The sequence below is a fragment of the Geotrypetes seraphini genome, chromosome 2 (genome assembly GCF_902459505.1).
Source record: "Geotrypetes seraphini chromosome 2, aGeoSer1.1, whole genome shotgun sequence".
Classification (NCBI taxonomy): Eukaryota; Metazoa; Chordata; class Amphibia; order Gymnophiona; family Dermophiidae; genus Geotrypetes; species Geotrypetes seraphini.
In genome coordinates, this window is record NC_047085.1 from 296,025,957 (window position 1) to 296,049,169 (window position 23,213).

General features: G+C 43.8%; 1 protein-coding gene across 2 annotated transcripts in view; it reads right to left on the reverse strand.

Annotated features, from left to right (window-relative positions):
- The window catches only part of DNAH5 (dynein axonemal heavy chain 5), a 598,099-nt gene that overhangs the window by 364,639 nt on the left and 210,247 nt on the right, over positions 1–23,213 (reverse strand). For both annotated transcript variants that reach the window (XM_033929843.1, XM_033929844.1), the window contains exons 21-23: positions 19,656–19,755; positions 7,806–7,942; positions 4,159–4,360 (exon numbers count right to left, since the gene is read on the reverse strand). In XM_033929843.1, the coding sequence (XP_033785734.1) occupies positions 4,159–4,360; positions 7,806–7,942; positions 19,656–19,755 (439 nt within the window). The remainder of the gene's footprint in view (positions 1–4,158; positions 4,361–7,805; positions 7,943–19,655; positions 19,756–23,213) is intronic.

Here is a 23,213-nt window from a genome sequence, read left to right on the forward strand (position 1 = left end):
GCTCCAGAAGATTGATCTGATGGAGGCGGTCCGCACTGGTCCAGAATCCCTGAGTGTGAAGCCCATCCAGATGAGCCCCCCAGGCATAGGTCGAGGAATTGGTTGTGAGAACCTTCTGATGAGGAGGAGTGTGAAACAGCAAACCTCTGGATAGATTCGAAGAGGTCATCCACCAAAGTAGAGACCGCCGAAGAGCAGGAGTGACTATGATGTGTCGAGTCAACGGGTCTGACACTTGAGTCCATTGAGAAGCTAGGGTCCACTGAGGAATTCTGAGATGGAGCCTGGCAAAGGGTGTCACATGAACTGTAGAGGCCATGTGGCCCAGGAGGACCATCATGTGTCTCGCTGAGATGGACTGGCAAGAAGACACAGACTGGCAAAGACGAAGAAGAGCATCCATGCGCTGAGGAGGAAGGAATGCTCGAAGCTGAATGGTGTCCAGTACCGCCCCGATGAAGGGAAGGGACTGGGTAGGCTGCAGATGAGATTTGAGAAAATTGATCTCGAAGCCTAGGCTCTGCAGGAAGCAGATCGTGGTCAAGGTCGCCGAAATGACCGTTGGAGCTGACGGGGCCTTGATGAGCCAGTCGTCGAGGTATGGAAATACCTGAAGACCCCTGTTCCGGAGTGCAGCGGCCACCACCACCAGACATTTCGTGAAGACTCTGGGAGACGAGGACAGGCCGAATGGAAGCACTCGATACTGCAGATGTAGATGTCCCACCCGAAATCTGAGGAACTTGCGGGAGGCCGGATGAATGGGAATGTGAGTGTAGGCCTCCTTGAGATCCAGAGAACATAACCAGTCGTTCTGCTCGAGGAGAGGGTAGAGAGAAGCAAGAGTCAGCATGCGAAACCTCTCCTTGACTAGGAATTTGTTGAGGGCCCTGAGGTCCAAAATGGGTCGCAGGTCGCCCGTCTTCTTTGGAACAAGGAAGTACCGGGAGTAAAACCCCTGGTCCAGTTGGTCCGTCGGGACCGGCTCCACGGCACGAAGCCGGAGCAAAGCCTGAGCTTCCTGGAGAAGAAGGGCGGTCTGAGTCAAGTTGGAAGGATACTCTCTTGGAGGGCGGTCCGGAGGGACCCGATGAAAATGAAGAGAGTATCCTTCCTTGATGATAGTAAGGACCCAGAGGTCGGTTGTTATGGCCTCCCAGCGATGATAAAATTGATGGAGGCGCCCTCCGATGGGAAAAACAGGGGGAGGCAGAACGAGGTTGGTTATGCCCTCGACGAGACAGTCAAAAAGGCTGAGTGGTCTTAGGGACAGCAGGCGACTGAGACTTAGGCTGACCCTTCTGGGGAGGCTGGCGCTTCGCCGGTTGCCTCGCAGGTGGAGTTTGCCTCGGCTGATAACGCCGCTGATAAATCAACGGCGGACGAGAAGGTCGAGACTGCTGAGGCTTAGGCTTCGGCCTAAGGATAGATTGGAAGGACTTTTCGTGGTCAGACAAATTCTTCGTAACAGTCTCGATGGATTCGTCAAAAAGATCCGCCCCAGCACACGGGACGTTCGCCGGGCGGTCCTGAAGATTCGGGTCCATATCAATGGTCCGCAACCAGGCCAACCGGCGCATCGCCACCGAGCAGGCCGCCGCTCGGGCTGAGAGCTCGAACGCATCATAGGCAGATTGCATTAACTGAAGCCGAAGTTGGGACAGCGAAGCAACCACTTCCTCAAACTCAAACCTAGCCTGGGACTCGATGCACGGTGTGAACTTCCGAAGCACAGGTAGAAAAAATTCCAAGTAGGCTGCAAAGTGGAAATTGTAATTCAGGACTCGAGACGCAATCATCGAATTCTGATAGATGCGTCGACCAAACTTATCCATGGTTCTGCCCTCGTGGCCCGGAGGCACTGAAGCATAGACCTGGCCAGGATGAGACCGCTTGAGCGAGGATTCGACCAGGAGGGACTGGTAAGAATGCTGAGGACCCTCGAAGCCCTTATGATGCACCGTGCGGTACCGCGCATCCAATTTGCCAGGGACCGCAGGGATAGAGTAAGGAGACTCGAAGCATCGCATGAAGGTCTGGTCGAGGAGCTTGTGCAGGGGAAGCCGCAAGGACTCCGCCGGAGGACGAGGCAAGTGCATGGTATCGAGATATTCCTTGGAGTATCGAGACCCAGCATCGAGAGTAATGTCCATGTCATCTGCCATCTGCCTGAGGAACGATGAAAAGGACAGTTGGTCTGCCGTCGCTGGTCTGCGAGACGGACTAGAAGAAGAAGAGGCTTCAGGCTCCAGAGAGGCCTGCGAGCAACAGGATGAGTAGAAAACCTCAGGGTCCTCAAACTCCGGGCCCGGAGGAGGAGACCCAGTCGAAGCAGCATACCCCAACCGAGGCAATTTCTTCTGAGGCAAGACGGTTGAGTGCCGAGAGGAATGCTTCGAAGAATGTCTGGATCGATGCCCCTCCCGATGCCTGGAAGGGGATCGAGCCCGTCTGTGAGAAACTGGTTCAGACGCCTCCAAGGAGCAGATTGGACTCGATGCCGTCGATCGAAGAGGCGGAAGAGTCGGCGCCTCCCCCGCCGCCGCCCAGGTTTGATAGGGGGTTCGGAAGAAATCGTCCTGCTTCCTGCTATGCCCAGGACTGGGTGGCCCCGAAGGTGGACGCCACACTGAGTCATGGGGCGGAGTAATCGGTTCCAAGGGAGGCAGGTCACTAAATGAGGCTTTCCTCGAGGGGATGGGCTCCAAGGGAGGCATATCACTAAGGGAGGCCCTCCTCGAGGGAATCGGTTCCAAAGGAGGTACAGCGCTAACGGAGGACCTCCTCGAGGACCCGGACACCGCTCGCCGCTCCTCCTCGCCGAGCAACGAGGTCGTGCGGCAAGGAGGAGGAGGAGGGGGCGGTCCGCCCCTCGAAGCCGAAGCTGGAAGGTCACCCTGGATGGTGGCAATCAGCCGAGGCCCCATGGTCTGCATGAGCTCCACGAACTGAGCCTCCAGAAGGGACCGCAACGAAGCCGATATGGAGGGATCCGCACCAAAAGGGGGCCCTTCCGCACGGTCTCCGCGCTCCTTCGGTGCTGCGTGCTTCTGCTTGCCAGTCTTCGGCACCTTGAGCACCACCGGTGGAACTGTCGGGGTCGATACCTGCTCCGAGGAGACGGAGGAAGGCCCCGGCGCCGAAGCCGGGGCCGAAACCGGTGTGAACGATGCCGGTTTCAGGAGGCCCGAAGCAGCCGGGGAGGCATAGGGCTTCGCGGAAGGAGTCGAAGCACCCGTCGATGTCGATGTCGAAGCTGCAGGATCCGATGAAGCTTCCATCTTGAACATGGACTCCCACAGCAGACAGCGGCGCTTAAACGCTCTCGCCGTCAAAGTGGAGCAAGGCCGGCACGATTTCGGGAAGTGATCCGGTCCCAGACACTGTAAGCAGCGTCGATGAGGGTCCGTGAGCAAAATCGCACGCTGGCACTTGCTACACTTTTTAAAACCGGTAATCGGCCGGGACATAGGCCGGAAAAGCTCCGCCGCAAGGTCGAAGGCGCGGGGCCCCAGCCACGCAGCTGACCCGGTATCGGAAGGAAAATTTTTTTTTTTTTTTGAAAAAAGAAATCAAAGAAAGAAATAAATGCACAGGAGAGCCAAAAGAACTCAACCCGCGGCAAAATAGAAGGCAAAAAAAAAAAGATTCAATGGGCGCAAATTGAAGATAGACTTCTCAGCTCCGCGGAAGAAAAAGAACTGAGGAGACACGCCCAGAGCATCGGGCGGGAAGGCATTGGCGCATGCGCGGTGCGGGCATCTCGAAACTTCTGAGTTTCTTCAAGCAAGACATGCTTGCAAGACGTCCGTATCGGGGCTCTGTCGGATGACATCACCCACTAGTGAGAATACCTGCCTGCTTGTCCTGGGATAAAGTAGGGTTTTGATGGCCTCACACTTTCCACCATAAATGTAATGGTTAAAGTTGCTTATGGGCTATGGCTCACTAGCCCACCCACCAGGTTACTTAAGACACCTGTCATATTAAAAATTGCACTATCAACCATGATGTCACGTCTGTCGGACATCAACCATGATGTCACGTCTGTCGGACAACACTTTGGAAAAACTTATCTCTGCACCCCTACTCCAAAAAGAAAATATGGGAGACATTAACTGAAAAATAATCCAGAACTTGAAAATTCTATAGTTTTACCAGTATATAGTGCTATTGTTCCTACACAGATGTACTCAGGCTCCTTATTTATTTCCAGTTCTAAGTCTCTGAAGTAGAGGATCTGGGATTCAAATTCACTCAGCAGAGGATTCTTTGCAATGAATTTCTGAATGGTTCTTTCTCTTTCCCTCTGCCAGATATGGTGGTAACATTTAAAACGTCCAACAGCTGTGAGAACCTCCTAGAAACAGATTAATAAAAACACATTAAGAGGAGTAGCCTAGTGATTGGAACACCAGGGAAGCCTGGTTCAAATCCCACTGAAAGTCACTTTAACATTTTATTACCTTAGGTTTAAAGATAGATTGTAAGTCCTCTGGGGACTTACAGATACCTAAAGTACGTACATGAACGTAACTCACCTTGAGCTACTACTGAAAAAGGTGTAAAAAAATAAATCCAAATAAATAATTGTACCTTCATTCTGTGGACACTTAGAGGAGCATAATAAAAAAACCACCTAAGTCCCCTTTTGTCCTAAGGCCCTATGGGCCTGATTCTCCAAAGTGCGTCCCGGTTTTAGGCAGCTGTAGGCGTCCTACAGCTGTCTAATCAGCCAATCGGGATGCATGTTTTTTTTAAAAATGCTCCCCAGGCAGGCCTGAAGGCGCCTCTGGGAGCCTAGGGAGACCCGCAAGATGCCTAAGCTCGCCTAAGGACCTTAGGCGGGCCTTAGGCGAACCTAGGCGGCCCAACGCGTCTCCCTAGTAGAGGAGAAACGCTAAAATGTAGGCCAGCAAAATGCTGGTCTACATTGTAAGTAGACGCAGCCGCTATACTTATTGCGGCAAGGGATCTCTCTGCCGCTATAAGTATAGCGGGCCGCGGCCTGTCTGATCGCTGGCAAGAGGGTGCCCAATCCCTCCTGCCTGAAGACGCACCCTCCCCCCCCCCGACAATATCGATCGCTGGCAGGAGGGTGCCCAAACCCTCCTCCCAGAAGATGCCCCCCCCCCCGACAATATCGATCGCTGGCAGGAGGGTGCCCAATCCCTCCTGCCTGAAGAGCTCTAGAAGCCTGGACCAATCAGGCCTTAGGCATAGCGGGTCCGCCCATCCCCACTAAGTCTAAGGTCTGATTGGCCAATCAAGCCTTAGATTAAGTGGGGATGGGCGGACCCGCTATGCCTAAGGCCTGATTGGTCCAGGCTTCTAGAGGTGGAGGTTTGGGGTTGTTAGCGCCAGGGGAGGAGGGGAGGGTGCGTCTTCGGGCAGGAGGGATTGGGCACCCTCCTGCCAGCGATCAGTATTGCCGGGGGGGGGGGCATCTTCTGGCAGGAGGGTTTGGGCACCCTCCTGCCAGCGATCGGTAGTGTCGGGGTGGGAGGGAGATCGGTAATGTCGGGGGGGGAGGTTGGTAGTGTCGGGGGGGGCGGTCAGTAGTGTCGGGGGGGAGCATCTTATGGCAGGAGGGTTTGGGCACCCTCCTGCCAGCGATCGGTCAGGGGGCCGCGGCCCGCTATACTTATAGCAGCAGAGAGATCCCTTGCCACGATAAGTGTAGCGGGCCGTGTCTAATCTAACCCGATTCTCTAACCAGCGTCTGTAACATGGACGCCAGTTACAGAATCGGGGTTTAGTGTAGGCCAATTCTGAATAGGACACCTCTCCCGGGCATCCTATACAGAATCAGGGCCTAGGTGTCTTGCGGGCCTCGCCTTCAATATAGGCGGCCTGCCTGGGGAGCATTTTTTTTTTTAAACGTGCATCCCGATTGGCTGATTAGACAGCTGTAGACGCCTACAGTCTTAATACAGATTCAGAACACCGAGGGGGATATCTCGAAAATGTTAATCCAGAAAGAACAGCGGTTTATATATAACTAGCAGACCTTGCATCCACAAGGTTTGAATATTGATATTGAGTGGTTAGCCATATAGTATAACATGGAATTTCCCTGGCGGTGTTCACATCCGGGGATTCAATTAGACCAGCCCTTTCCGTTTATTCCCCTATATAAGAACAAAGGCAGAGTAGAGTTATCCAGATGGCCCGAAGATTTTGAACGAATCTGGTCTCAGCAAGCCGGTATTAGGTAATATAACATGATAACTTTATTAGTTAAGAATTGAAAAAGAATTTAGAAGAGATGTAGCTTAGATCGTATTATTTATATGAATTTTGAGAAAAGTAGGATTAATGAATATATTTTGATTTAACTTTCTAGTGTCCCTCCCCGAAGAAGTAGACGAAACTCGAGTCGGGGGGACGGGAATTGATGAGGACAAATACAATCACCTTTGAATTTTAATCATCACTTTATTTGTTACAACACAGTCACCATTGAGATTTAACAAGACCAAGTTCAACAGCTATTACCTCCCAATTCAGATAAGTACAAAAATAGAGTATCTGAACAGTTGTTAGACCATTTAGGGAGGGGTGGGGACAGGTGGTTGCAATGATGGTCCCCTTGTTAAACTCATAGTAGTGACTTCACTATTTATTGGGTTACAGGTCTGAGCACATCACCATAATAATTTTAGATATATATCTATGATAAGGATAAATACAAATGAATGTAAAGATTCAGTCACTGTGAAATCAGTAGTAAGCTAATTGACAAGTAGTTCACAGAATATCACTGTATATCTTCCTATTATTGTCTAAGAAGGAAGTTTCTTTCATAGTTGACCATCTAATCAGTATTGCTACTTTCAATTGTCAACATATTTCTTAATTATAAAGGACAATGCTGCAAGGCTGCCTTTGTGTGGGAGCTGGGGGAAGAGTTAAGAATCAAACTCAAATTATTCACTTTAGAACTGAAGAGGTGTTAAGTACATATTTTAAAAAACAGATTCATACTAGAAACAGACTTCTAATAGAAAGCCACAGAGTGTATGAAATTTGTATTAAAAGGCAAATTATTCATAAGGTATATGATATTCAGTGAAAAATGCTGGGTATAATTCTTGCAGCAAAACAACAATAAGATTATGGAAGAGAAGATCAGATGTACCAGTTTGTAGTTTAATAAGTATCCAAATAACTTAAAACACGTAACAACAGCTTACACTGAAGGCTTGGGTGCTGTGCTGTTTGCTTGTAGCCTCATAAACTACTTGGATTTTTTGTGAACCCTAAAAGATCCCCGAGGAAGACATAAGACATAAGAATATCCTTTCTGGGTCAGACCAAAGGTCCATCAAGCCGTTCTCACGGTGGCCAATCCAGGTCACTAGTACTTGGCCAAAACCCAAACAGTAGCAACCTTCCAAGCAGTGGCTTGCCCCATGTCTTTCTCAATAACAGACTATGGACTTTTCCTCCAGGAAATTGTTCAAACCCTTCTTAAAACCAGTAACGATATCTGCTCTTACCACAACCCCTGGCATTTCATTTTGCCGAAACATGGCCCGTGTTGGGTCAATTATATTTTATACATTATTTGGTTTTTATCTTGTGGGTCACTTGTGACTGTATACATCCTTTGTAGATGCTGCTTCATTTCCTTTGTGAACCTTTTGGTGGTATTTGGATTTTGTTGATTTGGGTAAAATTCTTGGAAATAAAAACTTACACTTATTCAGAAAACAGCTTTTTGGACTTAACAGGTTTTGGAATTCATACAGCTATCTGAAAACATGTGCATGAAGTTATTATAGATTTTTACATATGCTTACCTTTTTGGTTGAGTTTATAGCCGTGCTGAGAACAGAGATGAGCTTAGCAATCTCTTTATTCTCAGAAATGTTCTTAAAGTAATTTCTGCTTTGTAGAAAAGGAGCCAAGCTGATTGATGCAATGTCAGACACACTCCCTGGAAAGCCAAAAGTGCTTATATTATTAAGAAAATTCTTAGACCTCATCATGAACACTATGACAAATGGCAGCCACACTTTAAATCACATCTATTTACCATCTCTAAAAAAATTAGTATTTTTTTTAATTCTTTATTCATTTTTAAACATACAATAAGTGTATCCATATGTTAAAACAAATTAATCATAAATATATCACTTAATAATCTTCAAGAGTACAAATAATATGCTATTATCACCCACCCTTCCCACCCTTCCCATTATATAATCAAATATATTGTACCATATATAATAATAAGATAATAAAATTATCCCCCCTCATAATTGAACCTGTAAATTTAAGGGAAAAGATGTCATTTAATCAGTACAATATTTTTTTAATGGCTCCCACACATCTTGAAATTTCCTAAAACACCCTCTCTGTATTGCGATAAATCTTTCCATTTTATATATATGACAGAGAATTCCACCAAAAATTATAATTTAGTCGATTCCAGTTCTTCCAGTTATAAGTAATTTGTTGAATGACAACCCCAGTCATTATAAGTAATAATTTGTTATTATTTGAAGAGATCTGACTTTTTGCTCTCCTTGCCATACCAAACAGCACAGTATCATATAACAATGCCATTGGATTATCTAATAAACAATTAATATGGTCCCAAATTGATTTCCAAAAAGTCATAACAAATGGACAATAGAATAATAAATGATCTAAAGTCCCTGCTTCACGATGACAGTGCCAACATTAGAGCTATCCAATTTTTGTAACCGAACAGGGGTCCATAATGCTCTATGTAACAAAAAAAAAAACATGTTTGTCTCATAGATACTGACACTGTACATCTTATCCTCCAAGTCCAAATTTGTGTCCATTGAGTCGCAGAAATTTGATGCATGATCTCAATGCTCCTAATGTCTCTCAATCCAGTGTTTGGTTTCTTTTTAATAAGTCCAGTTAACAATTTATACCACTGGGCAGCCTGGTGACCCAGGAAGTCCGCCTGAAAGCATAAGAACTCCATACTATATTGATCATTAAGGTTTTTCCACTCAGGGAACCCCGCCTGAATGGCCTGCTTCAATTGCAACCATCTAAAACTTTCTGATTTATTAAGGCCATATTTATATTGCAACTGTGAAAACTCAAGCAATTTACCATTAGAGATAACATCATCCAATAAGCGTATTCCTGCTATCATCCAATGCTTCCAGGCGATCTTTTCTCTGCCAATTTGAAACTTGGAGTTTAGCCATATAGATTGATTTGTAGATTTGTAAATTGGAATACTTGTTAAATTACTTACATAACGCAATGTTTTCCATGTATCAGCTAATATTCTGTTATCTTTACTGTACCTAGGCATTTTGATACTGAGCACATGACAAAGGTGTATTGGAGACATGAGTTGCCATTCTAACCACAACCAATCTAGGAGTTTTTCCATGAGCTCTGGGAGGACCCAATACATACCCTGGCGCAGAATATAGGATTGATGATACCTATAAAAATCACATCTATTTACCATCTCTAAGAAAATTAGTATTCATAAATAAATTAGGAAAAAAAGAAAAGAAGCACAGGGTCAATATTAGCTTGAGTTAATAATAATAATAATAACTTTATTTTTCTATACCACCAACACCCAAAAAGTTCTAGGCGGTTCACAGAATAAAGAGGACTGGACATTCCAGTGATGATACAAAGCACACAGAAAAGGAGTACTATACAATATTTCAATAGTGAAAAATACAATATGGGGCTCATAATCAAAAGAGAGAAACATCCATAAACCGGTCTAAGTCAGCACTTGGACGAACATTGTCAAAATGCGTACAAGTGCCGATAATAAAAACGGGTTTTGGACATATTTATAAACAACCTAGGTCTTCATAGTGCCACTGAACGACCAGAGCTAAACGGGGCGTGTCAGGAGGAGTTTTCAAGGGTGGGAGTTGGGCAGGACGTGGGCCGGCTTAGACTTAGTCGTACTGTATATATAAACGAAAGTTATACAGCACAGGATCGACGGAACTTGGAGGTTGTGACTTAGACCATTTAAAACATGGTCTAAGTCACAAAAACCCACCTAAAGTGACCAGATAATACAGACCCCCACACACCACCCCAGTGATCACCGACCTCCCCCACCCATAAAAATATTAATCACAACTTGAAAATTGTGCCTCCAGAACATCATAACCTGGCAGCCTGGCATAGGAAAGCCTAGTTGTGCTGCACAGAGGTGGCTTAAGTTATCTTGTGGGTGGGTTAGGGACCCATGGAGCCCATAAGCCCCTGTAATCACTGCATTGATAGTGAAACATGTGCACTCCCCTATACACCCCAAAAATCCTTTTGTACTGGCATATAAGTGGCTCCTGCAGCCATAAGGGCTATTGGGGTGGTAGATAAGTGAGCCTAGGGGATTCTGGAGGTGGTTTGGGGGACTCACCATGACCTATAAGGGAGCTGTAGTGAGATGATGACATGGCACCCTTTTTGTGAAGTTCACAGCAGTGCCCTGTAAGGTACCCCACTATTTAGGTGCCATGTCTGGGTGTTCAGTCCATCATTTTGCAGACCCCTCTCACGTCCAACAGGGCTTGTTCTAGGCGTTTTTGCCGGACAAAAAAGTTGGACGAAAATGTGGTATAAAGCTGGACGATTTAGCGGCTTGGATGTATACTTAGACGATTTTCAAAATGAAAAACAATTTGGACGTATTTTTCGAAAATGTGTCCTAAGCCGTTTTTTACTTTGGACGACATGCGACTTAGACGAAAACGGACTTAGACGTTCCTTTCGATTATGCCCCTCTAAGAAACTATGACATAGTCATCAATCAAGTAACAAATTTTTTGACCAAATAGGTCTTAACAAATTTTTTAAAGGTGTAATAAGATGCAGATTGTTGAATCAGGTCATCTAACCATACTTTAACTTTACCTGCTTGATAAGCCAAAGATCAATCAAAATATTTTTATAATGGCAATTTTTGGGATTAGGAAAAATAAATAAGGCCTAGTTGAACTGTACTATTCAAAATGAGAGAGGAGATATAGCGGAGCTAATCCAAATAACATCTTATAGCAAATACAAGCAAATTTGAAAAGTACTCTTGCTTCCATTAGCAACCAGTGCAGCTGAACCGGAAATGGTTTTCAAGAGTGATGATGTGAAGGAACTGAAAGAAATCTCAGTGAATCTGGAAGATGTACTGAGCCAAATCTATAAGTTAAAAAGTAATAAATCGCCAGGACCGGATAGTATACATCCCAGGGTATAAAAGAACTCAAACATGAATTTGCTGACCTGTTGTTAGTGATCTGTAACCTGTCGCTAAAATCATCTGTAGTACCTGAAGATTGGAGGGTGGCCAATGTTAAGCTGATTTTTTAAAAATGGAAATTACAAAACAGTAAGACTCACTTCGGTGCTAGGCAAAATGGTAGAAACGATTATAAAAAATAAAATTGTGTAACACGTAGACAAACATGATTTAATGAGACGGAGTCAGCATGGGTTCAGCCAAAGGAGATCTTGCCTCACAAATTTGCTTGACTTCTATTGCTACTGCTATTGCTCACTTGAACACTGCAATTCACCTGATTGTCTCTGTTTCATTTGTAATTGTCTTGTTATTTTAACGTGTTTCAATTGCCTAATTCTCTGCCTGCCTTGATTTATCTCCTTAGTTTAAACCCTTCTGTCTGATTTCCGCCACAAAGCAGCGGCTTGTTGGACATGCCCCCATCAGCTGGTAGGAGCAGATCCTACTCAATTAACTCACCCTGATGGATCCAGGGCAGATATTCAGCAACACTTAAATGGAAACTGCTACTGAATATCTACAAGACTACCATGACACTATTGAGCTCATTTTCAAAAGAGAAAAACATCAAAAAGTGGTATAAAAGGGCAGATGGATGTTTTTTCCTTTAAATCAAATTTGATATTTTCAAAACCTAACGTCTAGACAGTTTTCTATGCAGTTTGTCAGTAGTTTGTCTAAATTTCAAGAGGGCGTGTTGTAGTGTACACAGGCTTATGACTTGGATGTTTTTCTACCATAATCAAAACATTTAAGAACACATCCAGGGCATAATTTAGACATCAGAGGCTAATCCTTTTTTAACAATGACAACACTTCTCCCTCGGCATTCGCGGGGGATAGGGGCAGAGCCGGACTGCGAATTAAGAAAAACCGCAAATATCTTCTCGTCCGGCTCTGACCCACCCCCACCTCCCTCCCACCTTCCCCCCAGATCCTGGCCTTACCTGGTTGTCTAGCAGGCTTTCGGGGCAGGAGTGATCTCTCGAGACTACAACGGGAGCTCACGGCAGCCATTTCCTATTGGCGATCTACATGGGGCAGGAGCGTAGGAAGATCGCTCCTGCCCCGAAAGCCCGCTAGACCACCAGGTAAGGCCGGGATGCCAGGAGGAAGGCTGGAGAGAGGTGGGAACATGGTAAACTATGGGGGGGTTCCCCCTTCCCCCCAAAAAAATCATGAATATGTGAAATTGCGATTGTCGAAACCGCAAATGGGGAGAGGGAAGTGTAAATGCCAAAAAGGTGCCTAAACTGATCAGATGACTGTTGGAGGAATGTAAGCATGACCCCCCCCCCTTGCAATTCATTCAGTGGTCACTAATGCCCTCCCACCTTCCAAATATGTGAATGAAACCATACATATTTGCCTGTATGACAGCTTCAGATGTTACAGTCAGTCCTGGTAAAGCAGCAAGCAGGTTCCTGGTGTAACCTGGTGGGCAGTGCAGTGAACCATAGAGATAGAGACTCAGGCCCATACTCCATTCTAACCACTAACCTTGTAGTGCAGCATATGAGCCTTCCAAACCCCATCCTAATCCCACTGTACCAACATATAGGTGTCACTTGCAGGCATAAGGGTTATTGGTGTGGTGTACAGTTGGATATAGTAGGTATTTGGTGGATTTGGAAGGCTCACCACACAATATAAGGAGATTCTGGTGAGGTGTAAACCTGGGGACCTTTTATGTGAAGTTCACTGCTCTGCTGGGATATCTGTGTAGCCAGTCTACATCACAATGGCTTGTTTTGTGCAATTTTCTTTTGGACGTGTTTATGGTTTTTTTTTTCTGAAAATGGTTCAAAGATGCACATCTGAAAAATGGCCATTTTGAAAAAAATTAGATACACGTTTTGCAGTTTTGAATATGGGCATGTTTGGTACTGGATTTTTGTGCGTCTTCTGCAAAATGTCCAAACTTGAATTTGGACGTCATATTGAAAATGCCCCGCTCTCTTTGCATAAATAGCATCCCCTAAACCGCCTTGCACTGAATATTGGCAGAATCAGATAATTTCCAGCAGAAACCAAAGATCCAGATTTCAGCACTGGATATGGCATGGAATATCTGGTCCAAATTAACCTATGGTGACCAGCGTTGAAAAAAAAAAAAAAAAACATTTGGATGAATATTGACTAACATAAGTCTCAGAAATAAGTCTCATCGTATGAGGAAAAAGTCTCTTTACTCCATAAATATTTTATTATTTGAAAGATATTTTGGTCAACATTCGGAAGGGCAGTTATCAATGTGGGCTACTGTTCTTGGGTTATTTTAGTACAGGTCCCATTTTATGAAATGAGACCCTATGCTAAAATAACAAACTTAACAGATGCCCGCATTGATAACTTCCCCCCTAAACAGCATTTGTGCAGTCAACATCCGGTGCTGGCCATATAAGTGCTTTGCTTTTAAAATTTGCTGTCAGAAAATAGATAAATTTTAAACAGATCAGTAATTAGGACAGTGTGAGGACACCCTATAACTCAGCGATACTACTGAACACTACATATAGACAGACATGAGCTCAGTTTGGAACTCAGGTCTTCTACTCCCAAAATAAGCTATGGCTGGAGATGCTGCAGAGGTAACATTCACAACCCCTGTGGAGAAGAGAATCTCTGCCATCATGCAACAGCAATACCTGGAGGGTAATTTTGTAACAGGGCACAGATATTGGTCCTACTCTATACAAGCAAAATATGGGCCTTGATAACATGACTCTAGGGAAAGCAAACACATGCATTTACATCTGCTCAGACACAGGTATAGTTGTGTGTCTATGTGAGTGGTTTCAAAACCGTGGGTCATAACCCCAAAGGGGGGGTCACAAAATCTTTATTTGGAGTTGTGACCATGTCTGCACTAAAAAGTACAGGATACTGATGTCATTGGTCCAGTCATTATAGGATGCTACAAGTCAGTTTGTGACTCAGTTAGGGGCAGGGACTGGGCTACAGCAGAGGTGTGCAGGAGGGAGCCTGAAGACAACACTAGAGTAGGGCTTAGAGTCACATTAATTTTTTGTTCCCTAAGATGGTGTCACATAGGAGAAAGGTTTGGGAAGCACTGATGTATGTGCTGGTAAGAGTAGGTACATGTGAACATACATATTTATGATACATTCTTTAGTGCCAATCTTGCCCTTGCTTAGCCTATTCATCATCATGAATGACCACAGATATATCTTACAAATTTATGAGCTATGTTCTTGTGTTAAAATATGGCCACTAGGGGGTAATTCTGTAAGGACATGAGCACATACAATAATGTTTTAAGTGCTCAAGTAGACTGTTATAATATTGCCCAGAATTACACCATGGAAAACATAGGCACTCAGAAACATAGTCCAAAAAGCAAAACAAATAGGAGAACAAAAGTCCTATACTGGTATACGTATATTAAAATCCTTCAGAGTAAAGAGAAGGACCATGATCCTTCCACAAACTCAACTGCACTGGAGAATAAATACTCTTTTAATACTGGCCAACACTCATTTTGGTGCCTCAAATGTTAGACCTGTTTCTGGGTATATTTGACCTGCTGATTCCACAAAAATGGCACCAGTTTTCTCCTTTTGGCTCTAGCTTTTGAGATACAGAATATGTGCTGTATACACTCGTCACTGTGCTCGTTCATTTAAAAAATCAGGATATTTTAATATAGTGTATAATTTTATATCTTTTAAGCATGAAGGAAACATATTAAAAATTAAAAGAAAAGTATACAACATGAAAATCTACTTATTTCATACCAAAAGCACAAGTTTATGATACAAACTTTCCAGTCATTCGACACACAAGAAGCTCCTTTTGTAAGACTTCCGAGAGTGGGATCTGTCAGGACAATCTAGCATAAGATTCCAACAATAGTCTGCCATCATGAGTGCATCCCATCTTCCTTGGTATCTGGCTTCCATTGTTTTTATGTCTTGGTGAAATCTTTCACCTTGCTCGTCGCTTAAGTCACCAAGGTTCTCTGGAAAGCAATCTAAGTGACTGTGCAGATAAAGGACTTTAACACGCATTTTACAGCCAAGCCTCTACTAATTGTATGTAGTTGTCTGCCTTCTTGTTACCAAGAAAGTTTCTCACAAGAATAAATGAAGACCAGGCACATGATTCGATTTCATTCACTGATGCTATGAAATATGGGTCATTTATAAGTTGTCTGATCTGTGGACCATTGAAAATTCCTGCCTTCAGTTTTTCCATAATAAGTCCAGGTAACATATGTGTTATGGGGCTCAATCAAAACTTTTAAAGGCTAAAAACCCACCTAAGTCAGCATTTGACATCCTAATAGACAGGACGTGCAAGTGCTGATAATCAAACCGACTTTCTGGACGTGTAGTGGGACTTCTTATGCCTCTGAATACTGCTGTTTAACCAGAGTTTAAAGGGGCTTACCTGGAGGAGTGGTCAGGGCAGTATTTGGGTGGGATATGGGCCGTCTTAGAAATAGATGATCAGCAGAGATAATCAAATGTTTTACTAAAGATTCTAGACAAAATGTACATGTTGTGAGTTAGACTATGTGAAAACAGGTATAAGTGACAAAAAGGTATCCAAAGTGATCAGATAACCACTGCAGAGACAAAGTAAAGATACACTCCCCCAGTGTTCACTGACCCCCTCATACCCCCACAAAGATCAGGAAAGCCTAGTGTAGAGTTTTTTTGGGGGGTTTGGTGGGCTCACATCTTCCACCATAAATGTAATGGTTAGAGTGGCTTATGAGACTTGCTACTCCTCTCTATGGTTCACTAGCCCACCCCCCAGGCTAGTTAAGACATCTGCACACAGGTGTCTTAACTAGCCTGGGGGGTGGGCTAGTGAACCATAGAGAGAAGTAGCAAGTCTCATAAGCCACTCTAACCATTACATTTATGGTGGAAGATGTGAGCCCACCAAACCCCCCAAAAAACTCTACACTACTGCCATATAGGTGCCACCTGCAGCCATAAGGACTATTGGGGTTGTAGACAGGTGGGTGTAGTGGGTTTTGGGGGCTCACCATAACCTATAAGAGAATTCTGGTGAGATGTTTATGTGGCACCCTTTATGTGAACTTCACAGCAGTGCCCTGTAAGATGCCCCACTGCTCTGTTGCCATGTCTGGGTGGCCAGTCCATAATGTTGCTGGCTCCTCCCATGTCCAAATGATCTTGTTCTGGGCGTTTGGGACTTAGATGAAATTTTGGTTAAAAATGTGGTATAAAGATAGATGTCCTGGTGGTCTGAGTGACCCATTGGTCTGGAAGATGATTTAAAAAAAATATATATATTCTAGATATATGGTGATTTTTGAAAATGGGACTGCCAACTTTGGGTATCCAGTGCCATATGTCCAAATTGGACTTAGAGGTATGTTTTGATTATGCCCCTCCATGTATTCAATGCACAAACCGTCTTTATTCAAAACCTTTACAAATTGTTTCATCAGGCCTAGCTTTATACAGTATGTAGCGGTGGCATTATGATTCTATCTCATGCTACCAAAGGTTCATTGATTACATTTTATCCTTCAACCATCATATATTCCCTCAGAGGCCAATCTTTTTTTGCCCAATGTTCACATTTGGCTCTACTATCCCAAAGGCATAAAAAGAAAGGATAGTTTTTGTAGCCACTTTGTTGACTAAGAAGAAAATTAAACACAAAACTAAAGAACGGGATGTCGTATCAAACTTCCTGACATTCGCTCTATAAAGTCCTATACAAAAAATGTCCTTTCATCTCTCTTATTTATATCTTTCTATAAAAATACATCATTTATTACATATAATTACTAAAAACAATCATGCTAGTACAAGTGTAAAGTGCAAAGTGCAATCATGTGTTGAATCAAACTGTGCTATGGCAATAACCACTGGGGTAAACTCTTATATTGCCTCATTGGAATGCTCTCCTGGAGGAGGTTGTGGCGGAGACTACTGTTTTGGGTTTCAAGCGCAAGTTGGATGCACACCTTCTTGTAAATCATATTGAGGGATACGGGAAATCTGGGTCTCCAAAAAGGAGAACCTAAATGGGCCACCGCGTGCGCGGATCGCCGGACAAGATGGACCTCAGTCTGATCTGGTGAAGGTGTTTCTTATGCTCTTATGTTCTTAACCAGGATTTCAATAGTTCATATAGTTCAATAATTCATCTGCTTAAATGTAACATCCAAATGAAAAGTTCAATCATAGATCCAATCCAGAAGAGATGTCTATTAGCACTTATCTCGATCTTTTCACCCGGTGGAATCTTCTTTAGTACTGCCGTGACCAGATAAGGTAACTCAATAAGTGATTCAAAGTGTCCAATATTCTACTAAATAAAACCTTGTTATGTTCATTTCGTCAAGCGAACCTCATCTTCTGCTACCAATAGCCTCCAACTCCAGCTGAGTTTCAGTTTATTCATCATCAGGGAGGTTTAAATCGTCAATACTTATAGTCTTTCTGATATGTTCCTTCAGTTGAGTATTCCAGCTATGCAAATCGAATGTCCATTTGGATGTTACATTTAAGCAGATGAATTATTGAACTATTGAAATCATGGTTATTTTGGGAAAAGTGTTTACAATCCAATGAGGCAATATTAGAGTTTACCCCAGCGGTTATTGCCGTAGCACAGTTTGATTCAGCACATGATTGCACTTTGCACTTTACACTTGTACTAGCATGATTGTTTTTAGTAATTATATGTAATAAATGATGTATTTTTAAAGAAAGATAGAAATAAAAGGGCATTTTTTGTATAGGACTTTATAAGAAGAAAATTAACCATCTTCAAGTCTACACAAATCACCCATTGATGTCCTTGATAATTTACCTTTTCCAAGACTAAAGAGATGGCCTTGTACTTTCTTTCATGCTGGTGGAGTGACCGATTGGAATAGAACCTAAATTCAACCATATCTAGGAAACTAGAGCTGATGCGGTCTATCCAATGCAATTTTCTGAATTAGCGCCCCAAATAACCCCAAAAACAGGTCAAAAAACCCAAGGCACCAATAATTTTTTTTTTCTGTTGTTGGCCTGTATCGTGGCTACCAGAGGATAACTACAAATGGATTCAAAGACCAGATACAGATCTGTTTTTTGGCATTAGATGCTTGTATCAGGGGGCACAGGAGGAAGCAATTTATGCTGGCAGCTTTATCTTATAGCTAGCATGTCACAATTGTGGTTTCTTGATGTCTATTACTGTTTCCATTTAGGGCATTAGCCAATTCAAGTTTCAAGTTTATTCATATATTTGATTAAACGCTTATCCTAGGATACTAAGCGTTGTACAATAATAAAAACTTTTATAGACAAACAAATAAGTCAGACAGTTTTCTTACTTAACTATTAAGACCATATTGGTACAGTGGAAGGGGAGGGGGGGAGAACTACAATATTTATCAAGAAAAGATACATAAAAGGGAAGTACATTAGGGTAGGGAAAAGTTAACAAATTTGCTGGACTAAATCAAATAGTCAATTATAGGCATCTTTAAAAAGAAAACATTTTAGATTGCTTTTAAACTTCTGTATATTTTGTTTGGAAGAGTAAATCATAGGAGCAGTTACAGAGAAGATTGTGGTACGGCGAGTACCTATTATCCTTAGTGATGGGACACAGAGTGTGTTGAGAAGTGGATCTAAGGGCTCTAGGTGGGTCATATGGGATTAAAAGTCTGTCAATGAATACTGGGGAGTGTGTTTGTATTGTTTTGAAAGTTAAAAGGGCAATTTTATATGTTATCCTATGTATGACTGGTAACCAATGAGCTTTTCGTAGTAGTGGAGTAACATGATCATATTTTTTAGAACCAGATATGAGTTTAATAGCGGTGTTTTGAATTAGTTGTAAACGTTTTATTTCTTTTAAATTTATGCCTTTGAGTAGAGAGTTACAATAATCTATTTTGGATATTACAAGGGAATGGATTAATACTGTAAGGGATTTAGCATCAAGAAGAGGACGGATTGATCTGATCATCCTTAATTTGAATTGTATCCTCCAGTGCAGTTGTGTTTATGGAAGGATCATGGTCCATCCCTACTCCGAATGATTTTAATATATAGCAGTGTAGAGCTTTTCTTCTCCTGTTTGCTTTGCATTTTGAACTATGTTCCTGTGTGCCTACGTTTTCCATAGTATAACTCTGGGCAATTTTATAACCATCCACTTGAGCCTTTAAAACATTATTGTACATGCTCAAGTCCTTATAGAATTACTCCTTAGTAGCTAGATTAAGAGCCCATGAATGTAGTGTCCAGAAGAAGCCTGGTACATGGCTCTAGACCGGGGCCTATGGTGATAGATGCCCAAAGAAGCAGGACAAAACTTTCAGATTTAAAATATAAAGCTATGTGGTAAAGTCTACGAGTAATACCATGAAAACTTTTGATCCCAGGTTCTTCCATCCCATCTTCAGAGTCACTGTCTTTGCTATCACTTCGCATTGCTGCTATTTTTTTCTCCAGCATCTTTTTCTAAAAAATAAAATGGTAAAATAGATATAAGCACCACTTTACAAGATTAAAAGGGTAATTTTACAACAGGTTGCCTAATCTGAGAGGTATGAATGCACTTAATTTACCCCAATTTTAAAAAGGGAAAAATATGCACATTCTTTCCCTTTTACAATTACCACATGGAAGTACATATATGTATTTATTTATTTATTTATTCAATTTTCTATACCGTCCTCCCATTGGAGCTCAGAACGGTTTTACATGCATTTATTCAGGTACTCAAGCAGTTTTCCCTCTCTGTCCGGGCAGGCTCACAATCTATCTAACGTACCTGGGGCAATGGGAGGATTAAATGACTTGCCCAGGGTCACCAGGAGCAGCGTGGGTTTGAACCTACAACCTCAGGGTGCTGAGGCTGTAGCTTTAACCACTGTGCCACTGTATTTCCACTTGTTCTCTGACACATTCACATTCCCAGATTATTTTATAACAAATGTGTTTAAGGTAAAGTCCCACCTAAACTCTATTCTCAGGAACACTTCTGCCAGTGGCATAATGTCAGAGGCATGTGGAACATGTGTGAGAGAAATAAGAGTAGAACTAGGACTAGTGGGCATGTGATGAAGCTAAGTAGTAGATTTAAAACAAACTAGAAAAAATATTTCTTCACATAACGTGTAATTAAATTCTGGAATTCATTGCTGGAGACTGTGGAGAAATCAGTTAGCTTAACAAGGTTTAAAAAAGGTTTGAATAATTTCTAAAAGAGAAGCCCATAGGCCATTATTGAGATGGCTTGAGGAAATCCATTGCTTATTCCTAGAATAGGCAGCATAAAATCTGTTTTACTATTTGGGATCTAGTTAGGTACTTGGGCCATGGGTTGGCCAAAGTTGGAAACAGGACAGTGGCGTACCAAGGGAGGACGTGGGGGGGTGCACAGCCGGCCAGGTCCGGGTCGTCCTGCCCTACTGTGCAACAGGACCTGCACCTCAGCGCGGCTGCAGGTGGACCCCCTCTGACGTATTTGCTCTGGAGCAGAGTCGGCAGCTGCGCTGAGGTGCAGGAAGGTTCCGCGATGACTCGTCTGCTGGCTTTGCTCCGGAAGAAGTAAGTTACGTCAGAGGGGGTGAACCCAACAGACGCAGTTATCGCGGGACCTTGCCACAACTCCCTGCATCTGCCGGGTCCACCCCTCCTATGTAACTTACTTCTTCTGGAGCAAAGCCGGCAGATGAGTCATCGCGGGACCTTCCAGCACGCGGCTGCTGACTCTGCTCCAGAGAAAGTACGTCGGAGTGGGGTGGACTGGCAGCCGGCAGCTACAGTCATCACGGGAAAGGAGCAGGACTGCTGGAATGGAAGAGTGGTGGAGGGAGAGAAAGGGGGCAGGTGGTATGGAAGGGTGGTGCTGATGGAATTGATGTACAGGGAAAGGGAAGAGAGAAATAAGGGGGAAGGATACTGGATGGAATTGGATTGGAGGGAAAGAAAGGGGGTAGATGCTGATTGAAGAGGGATGAATGGAGAGAGAAAGGGCAAACATTGGATGGTAGTGGGGAGGGTATAAGGGGAGTCTATGCTGGATGGAAGTGCGGATGGGAGAGATAAGGAGCAAATGCAGGAAGGAAAAGGGAGGAGAGAAAGAGGGGAGCAGACGATGGAAGTGGACAGAGAGAGAAGGTACTAGATGGAAGGGGTAGAGAAAGAAGGCACATGATGTAAGGAGGGGGATAAATAAAAGGAGGGCACATGATGGGGGGAAAAGGATTGAGTTAGGGAAATACTGGAGGGGGTGAGGGAAAGAGGTGGTGAGCTGTAGGTAGACAGTAAAAAAGGAAATTGATGAGAGGATAGTAAGAACGTAATCTAGACAGATGCAAAAAATAAATTGAAAAGGAAAATGAGGGGAAAAAAGAGAAAGGGATTGCAGAGGAGAGGTGTGGGAGAGGGAAGGAGAGGAGAGAGATGCCAGACCAATGGGGGTGAAAGGAGAGATGGAAGGGGGAGGTATACAGTTTCTGGAAGGGGCATAGAAGGAGAGAAGATGCCATAGAGGGGCAGAGAGATGGCAGACAGTGGATGGAAGGAAGAGAGTAGCAAGAAGATGAGGAAAGCAGAAACCAGAGAAGACAAAGGTAGAAAAAACATTTTTCTACTTATTTATTGCTTTAGGAGACATGTGTCACTGTTTCTGTGGTGTTACATTGTATGCAGAGTCCAGCTTCTTGCTGGTTCAATTTAACATTTGTCTTTGTATTTCTATTTCATCCCCCCCTTTTACAAAACTGTGGAGAGTTTTTTAGCGCCAGCCATGGTGGTAGCAGCTCTGATGCTCAGAATTCTATGAGCGTCAGAGTTGTTACCACCGTGGCTAAAATTCACATTACAGTTTTGTAAAAGGGGGATGGGTTAGTTTGTGATGACATATTCCATACTAGGCAAATGTGTTTTCTGTGTTCTATGTGTTCAAAAGACATGGTTTTCTGTTAGGATTGACTGTGTAGGATTGATCTGTACTAGACTGGTTTGTTTAGTTTTACAATGGGTGTATTGATGTTGTACTGCTCACTGCAGTATGTAAGATGCTGCCTTTTCCTAAGTACTCATGTGTGACGTGTGGATTGTTACTAAAAATCATGTTTTTCATACAAATGGGGGGTGTAAAAAAATGATGGGCCCCAGGTGTCACATATGCTAGGTACGTCACTGAAACAGGCTGGGCTTGACGGACCTTCGGTCTGTCCCAGTATGGCATTTCTTATGTTCTAACTCATCGTTGCTCACACTAGCCCCTGCCTGCTCTATGATGTCACTTTTTGTTCATAGGACCAAGAAGTGGCTTAGGGCAGGTTCAGCCATAGGTAGAAGAACCTGCTCGCTGCTGGAGAAGAAAAGAAGACTTGAAGAGCTAGTACATCTAAGAGACCCCCCTACCTCCAGGGAGGGATTGCCAGGTGTCTCCGCCCCAGGCGCAAGCATCCCTTGCTATTCCTCTCAGTGGCGTAGTAAGGGGGATGCAGACCGCCCCAGGCACCGTCTTGGTGGGAGCACCAGCACCTATTCTCCTTTCTGCCCTGCCTCTTTCCACTCCTCCCTCACCACACACACGCCTTCATTTCCCCCCACCATACTTCTAGCTCAGGGATTTCAAAGTCCCTCCTTGAGGGCCGCAATCCATTCGGGTTTTCATGATTTCCCCAATGAATATGCATTGAAAGCAGTGCATGCACATAGATCTCATGCATATGCATTGGGGAAATCCTGAAAACCCGACTGGATTGCGGCCCTCAAGGAGGGACTTTGAGACCCCTGCTCTAGCTCCTTGCCAGCACTAGCAGCAACTCCAACCTTGGCGCTCTCCTCTGAAGTTACTTCCAGGTCCCGTGACTAGGAAATGATGTCAGAAGAACAACCAACACTGTCATGGACAACAAGTTGGAGATACTGCTCACACCGGGGAAAATAAACAAATG